This window comes from Gallus gallus, chromosome 14 (assembly GCF_016699485.2).
Source record: "Gallus gallus isolate bGalGal1 chromosome 14, bGalGal1.mat.broiler.GRCg7b, whole genome shotgun sequence".
In the NCBI taxonomy this organism is placed as follows: Eukaryota; Metazoa; Chordata; class Aves; order Galliformes; family Phasianidae; genus Gallus; species Gallus gallus.
In genome coordinates, this window is record NC_052545.1 from 13,535,384 (window position 1) to 13,542,049 (window position 6,666).

The 6,666-nt window shown below is 49.1% G+C and overlaps 1 protein-coding gene across 11 annotated transcripts in view; it reads left to right on the top strand.

Annotated features, from left to right (window-relative positions):
* Positions 1-4,068, top strand: part of PIGQ (phosphatidylinositol glycan anchor biosynthesis class Q) — a 30,659-nt gene extending 26,591 nt beyond the window's left edge. For 5 of the 11 annotated variants that reach the window (XM_015294733.4, XM_015294732.4, XM_015294734.4 and 2 more), the window contains 2 exons: positions 2,149-2,323; positions 3,452-4,068. In XM_015294733.4, coding sequence (XP_015150219.2) covers positions 2,149-2,323; positions 3,452-3,519 — 243 coding nt within the window. In that variant the 3' untranslated portion in view covers positions 3,520-4,068. Of the gene's footprint in view, positions 1-306; positions 1,411-2,148; positions 2,324-3,451 lie in introns of those variants that run through there. The other 6 variants (XM_040647750.2, XM_040647749.2, XM_025155289.3 and 3 more) reach the window with 2 other exon arrangements.
* The last annotated feature ends 2,598 nt before the right edge of the window (positions 4,069-6,666 follow it).

The following is a 6,666-nucleotide window of genomic DNA, read 5'->3' on the forward strand; positions in this document are numbered from 1 at the left end:
AAGTCTGTGAGTCAGTAGATGGAATTAAAGAAACCGTTTGCACGCTGGGGGAACGTGTGGGCAGGAATTAACCACGGCTTCCCAGATCGGCTGCTTTTTCCATCACGGGTCCAACCCCAGCCCCATTTTGGCATAGGTCAGCTCAGCACCGAGCTGGCACAGCATCCTGCAGTGCTTCAGAAGGGAATCCCTCCTGCAGGTGTCTGCTGGGGCAAAAGGAGTGTTTGTATGGCACGCTGCTCCCACCCCCTGAGTTTCAGTAGGGTGGCGGTGGGAGAACCAAAGTCTGTCATTCTCCTTCCCCAGAAAACTCCATAAAAAGGAAACTGTGGCCACGAGCGGTGAAGCAGAGGAGCAGCTGAGCAGTTTGGCAGCAGTGTGTTTGTGAGGCGAGGTGGATGGCTGCTGCACAGGGAAAATAGCAGGACTGGGATGGAGAGCAGAGGCAGTGAGTCATGCCAATGTGCTGAATTTTCCTTGGACCGCTGCAGCGAGATCCGTTTGCTATCTAGAATATAGCATAAGTCATCGTATCAGAAAGTGGAAGAGCTTTAGTGGATGTCGCTTTTGGCCTTCTGCTCAAATCATAATGAGCACAGGGTTGGTATAAGGCACTTTTTTTACTCCCTTTGTGCTGTTGGGAATGAAAAATGGGCTTCTGTCAGAAATTGTGCTGAATATGCCTCTTCCTGATAGGTCTTTTGAGAGGAAAACCTAAAAAGCCTATTTTTAAGTGACATACTGAGATTCTTATCCGTGCTACACAATGATGCTCCCTTCTAGCAGTGTCACAGTGGCTGTGTCCCCTCCCCGTATGGTGGCCCTCTGACACCATGCGTGATCAAAGTGCGGCTACGTGCATGCAACCATGCCTAAAATAACTGAAGCTGCGGGAGACTGTTACAACCCAAGCCACCCTTTGAGGCACTGGTAATGGATGAGAAATCAATAAGGCCGGGTTTGAGCATTCATGTTCAGCTCCTGGTTCAGCCAAGCAGTTATATTTGTATTTAAGGAATGTGATGTCCGGGCACAGGCACAGGAGGGTGGGGGTGATGCTTGCATTCCAAATGCTACTTGATTTTCTCCAGGAAGGCTGACATAGCTCAGTATTTTCATTAGTGTTTAAAAGCATTCATCTCAGTCCACGAGAAGTATTTCTGGCAGCGTGGCTCAGCTCAGTGAGAAGACACGATGTGTTTAATTCATCTGTGTACCTTCTGCCAGGAACGTCATCCCTCAGAGCAATTACTTGGAGAAGGGTTAAGCAGAAAGGGGAAAGGAAAAGGGAACAGCTCCGTTATGAAACAAAGGATGCTTATGATAGCAGGGTGTAGTATAACTTTGAAGGACAGAAACTGCAAAAAAGGAACTCATATTGCAGCTTCCCTAATAAACTGTTGCCTTTCTTTTGCTTGTTTGTTTCCATTTATAATAGGAGAGACAACCTATATTGCCCTGGGATTAAAATGATCTCCTGCTACTTCTCAGCAGACGAATGTTACCGCTCGGTATCATCTCTCTGCCCAGGGAAACACTGTGTGCATCCTTCCAGCCCACATAGCTAATAGCCAGAGGCATCCTGTCCTCCTCCAGTGTGCGCTGCATAGAGCTGAGGAAGCAGGCAGTAATCATTGCTCAAGTTTTACTGTGCTGGGAGTTTTTATTTATTTATTTTGCGTGCACATTTTGTTTTCTAAGTGGGGAGAGAGGGATGGTTTCTTTCGTCTCCCTTCTTTCTCTCCTTCCTTCTTTCTCATCTGTCGTTCCTAACTGCCCACGGCCACGATGCGATTAGGTTGGTTATAATGCCCAATAAATGCTGTGGTCCATCCCCGGCCATAAGGCTGTGTTTGAAATACGAGCTGCAGTAGTTTGGGTTGCCCGTGTGTGAGCTCAGCTCTTGGGTTTGGGGTACAAACATTCATTGGGGTGGAATTCAGCTTCCTGTGGATCTGTTTGAGTGGCTGTCTCACAGCTGGACCCTGAGCTGGGTCTTTTCATTGCCTTGCCCTGGCCGCCTTCTGAACTTCACAAGGGTGCTTCTGAGCACGAGCATTTTCCTCCTTCTGCACTCTGAAACTCGTTTGGTAAGGGTCTCTGAGACTAATTCTAAAGAACTCTTTGCTTAATCGCTGTTTCTTGAAGCTCCATCCTTGCAGGCACCCATCGCTCGTCCTTCCTCTCTCCATGGGCACAGGAGAGCTGAAGCAGGAGAGCAGAAAACTGGTCACTCAGGAGAGCATGGGCACAGGAGAGCAGAAAACTGGTCACTCATCAGTGGGCAAGAGAAAAATTCAGCTTCTGAAAAAGCAGTGTCTCTGTGCGTGTTTTTATTGCCTCTGTCTTTTCTGTGACTGAGTTTTCCACCATGCATTGTACCCTCTTTCCTCGATCACACAGCCGCTTGCTTGGCTCCAGCATAACCGGACCCTTTCACTAGAGGAGGATTTCCTTCCATCTCTCCCCTCTGTCCAGGCTTCCTGAGGCTCTGTAAGTCTCCTTGCCTTGGCACCTCTCACAGTCTGTTTCCTGACACCACTGTTACTGTGTAATCATCTTCACTTTTAAGACAGTCTATTGCTGTGCGTCCTTCCCATGCACGTGAACTTGTGCAGACTGACTCCTCTGCACTTCAGCTATCTCTCTGTCCCGAAAAATGCTTCACTGGAATGAGAGTTTCCAAGATCTGATGTTGTCCCTTCTCCAGCTACAACATCTGTCTGACTGTCCCCATCATCAGAAAGACCAACACAGAAACTCTGTGACCTCAGTCAGAGGCTGTGAGCTTGCATAGGCAGGGAATCCTTCTTGGGACAGGGATTGAACTTGCATTGTAAACTATGAACTCAGCCAAGGAGATTTATTTTAAAGTAATAGTGAGCAGTCCTGCCTGGTATTGCTTTGTATCCATCCTGTTCTGCTCGGACACGATTCCATCAAGTGCTGAATGAGGTTCAGCTTGAAGTGTAGCTGAGGACGGGGGGCTGGCACCTTAAAGCAGTTGGCCATTAAGAGAGACATCCTAACTGATACATAATGGAGGCGTTGCTACAGCTTTAGTGCATCCCCAGAGGAGTAAAGGTGTGCAGTGAAGCCCCCATCTCTCCAGCCACTACGAGCTGCTAATGCGACAAGGTGACAGTCCTGCCTCTCACTGTAAGGTGAGCAGCACTCTCAAATCCTTCTGACATTTACATCCGCTTCTCTGCTTGAAAACTGGTCTAATAATACTGTTTGCCAGGCTTGATTTGCTAATGTTTCAGGGCATTGTAGAAGACTAAATAGCTTTAACTAAATAGCTTTAACTCACAGGGAGGGAGTTTGGTGTCTTCTGTACCTGTGTGACGCTCTAACAGAGGCTGTGCTACACAGAAGTTGCAGTTACTGCCTCCCTGCCCCTCCTGCTTCAGGGCATTTTCATTGCTGCTGTCTCTCTTTCTTCTCCCAGATCAACCCTCTGTCCTATGGCAGTGTGGTGCAGACATACAGGCTGCCGACCTACAGCTGTTACCCTAAGGATTCCTGGACGTCCCTGTGCAAGAAGCTGTTCCTTGGAGAGCTGATCTACCCTTGGAAACACAAAGGAGAGAAACAGGACTGAAAAAAAAAAAAAAAAAGCAGAAGAGCCAGGATGGAAAGACTTGGTTAGAAAAGCTTATTGACTCCTAACGCTTTTGGACCAAAGGTATCTCAGAGCCAGCAGCTGCTGGATCCTTTTAATAACAGTTTGGTAACGTGGGAGGGGCTGAATTTTTAAAGGCAAATGTTTTTAAATATTATTTGTCAACTTCCCATTTCCCCTACAGTGTGTTTGAGCTGGTTTGGTTTCCAGGCTGTTTCTTGTTCATGCAGCGTTCGTCCTACCCTGCCTGCTGTCTGCCTGCTGGCACCAGGGGCTAATGATTCTTCTTGGAGCAAAAGGTTAAACCTTTTTACCACCAGTGCCTCATGGAACCAGCATTTAGTGTAACCAAGGAAGTACCTCCTGAGTACTTGATGCTGTATACACCTTTTTGTGTGAGATCACAGAGCCATATTAAAACCAACCCTTTGGGTGGTTCCAGATCACAGTGCTGAGGTGCATTCTACCACGTTCTGAATCCTTTATGCTTCAGCATTCGATCCAAACAGAGAGGATCAGCTTTTAGTCACACTGAAAACCACATCGTGGGATTATTTGGGTTTGTAGGATGTTCATTCTTTTCCTTTGGATTGGGCTTGGATTACATCCCCCAGTGCAGCACCAGAGCAGGTACTGAGCTTAGAAACAATGGTACTGGAGGCCCAGAAGCAAAGACTGCTGTTTGATTGTGCCTACATGAGAGACAAAAGGTCTCAATGATGTTTTTCAGCAGCCAGCAGTGATCTGAGGAGAGCTGAGCCCTGAGCTGACAGCAGAATTGGAAGTGCGGGGTGCACAACCCCAAACTGCCCAGGCTGATAGCAGCAAGCTGAGGCAGCTGAGAGCTCAGGGCCCTGCCAAGCCTCAGGGCTCCTTCCCTCAGCTGCAGTCCAAGGCGAAGGCAGCTTTGCAGAGCCCAGCTGAGCCCAGCTGCAGCGTCTGCCAGAGGACTGCAGCAGCCTGGTGGTATGCAGCTCAAGCAGCTTGGGGAAGCATGTGCTGCACTGTGCAGGGTCAGTACAACCCCTTGCTTCTCAGGACACAGATGGGAGCCTCTTCATGTCCTGCCTCATCTTCTGCACTTTCTGGCAGATGAAGTATTAAAAGCCACATCTTTCCCTGGACCTGTAGACAAATTTGCCATAGGAGAATGTTTCTGCATTGAACTGTAGCTCTGCAGTGCAGCAGCAGCTGGCTTTCCTGCATCTTGTTCTGACAGCACGCTCGTTTTGATGTCTGTCCAGCAAGCCACCTATTCCTGCCTTGGGGAGAGCGCTTCTGTGCACAAGACTGTGATGTCCTGCTGGGTACTTTGCTGGTGTGCAGACATTTACAGACAGCCCTTGCCTAAAAGCACATGCTCTCCAGGTCTGCTTGCTCCTCTTGCCCTGGCTGAAACAACAACGCAGTATCACTGCACCCACTGCTGCTCTGCACTCCCCAGGGAGCTGCATTGACTGGCAGGTGAGAGGCATGCTGGGTCTGCCCTCTTTTCCTTGTTCTCAGGGGGACCTCAGCTCTGTCCAAGGGAACTGAGGACAGATGAGGAGGGTGTGTGTGCTGGCAATCTGCACCTTCACAGGATACGTTTCCTGTTCCAACTCCATACCTCAACCTTGTGCTTAGATGCATCACAGAAGAGCAGGGGTTATGGCTGCAGGGATGTCAGCTGCTTTTAGATGTCCAGGGCCAGGTCTGTTTGGTTTGCCTGTAGCTGCTCACAGCCTCTGACAGCACTGCCTCTTCAGCTGTAGCAATGGGAAGAAAACAGAGCTCTGTAGGTAGGTGTTTGGTCTGGACTTTCCTTAGCAGGCAAATACAGGAGCTGCCAAGGGCTTGCAGCTTTCTTAAGGACATCACTAGAGGAGGCAGCATTACCAGGCACCACCACCTGTGATGGTGTGTTTCCTTCATCCCTGCTCCCTCTGGCTCTGGGTGGGACATCAGAAACTGGAACAGAGCTTAAGGAGGAAGCACCTCCATTAAGGAACCTTAATGATCAGTGCTTAACAGCCCTGTACACCGTCCACTGTTTTATTTTTCTTAAACCTCAGTGCCTGAATATTTCTCTCCACTCCAGGTTTGAGTAAGGCTGGACTGTGATCCCTTCAGTGGGCGAATGCTCTTAGTAATGTATTTCCCTTCAGCATTAAGTCGGAGTGATGGAAAGCCACCCTGACCTGGTGCACAGCAGAGCAGGTTTACACTTCAGCTCCTCTCATGCTTCCACTGGGGTAATTCAGTGACATTCCCCTGCTATCCTCCAGTGCCTGCATAGCTTAGTTCACTAATAGCTGAGGGAAACCTTATTATTTTTGATATTGTGGAAGTAATGTTCCTCATATGCTGGCTTCTGTAAGACAAAACAGCTCGTGGTGGTTCTAATCCTGGCTGTCCTTTGGGATCGAGTGACCTGAAAGCCCTGAGGACAGCAGCACAAAGCAGCAAATGTGAGCTTCCTGTTGGGGACCTGCCAAACACGTCGGGCGTTCCAACCCCAGGTCTGTTACTGAGGGCTAATACTGACACCAGGGATGGTGAGATATCGGAGGGACAAAGATCCTGCACAATCCCCAGAGCCTGGCTCTCGTGGATGGAGGGCCTTGAGTAGCCCAGCTGGGAACGAAGGGCTCTCAGCGTGTGTCATTGTCCAGTGCCATGCAGGACGGGCGCCTGAACTGCCTTACTGTTTGGCACTCGGTGTCCTCCTCATCCATGGTGGTTCCTGAGCCCGTGAGTTCCTTCTGCTGGATACGTGCCATGTCTCTCCTCTTCCTTTCCAGTCACTGATACCAAATAGTTTTCCCCCACCCTTTTCTGATGCTGCGCAGCAACATTACAACACCGTAGCAGACATCCTGCTCAGGAACATCTGACCTTATGTCATCCTTAATTACAAGGTGTGATCAGCATCGTCTTCTACAGCAATGCAAACTGGCCCAGTGCTGGCATTTCCTTGGGGAAGAGAACTGCTGGTGAGGCTGTGGCACTAATTTACCCTCAAATTCACATTATCCATCTCAGTCCTCAGATGAGAAGCA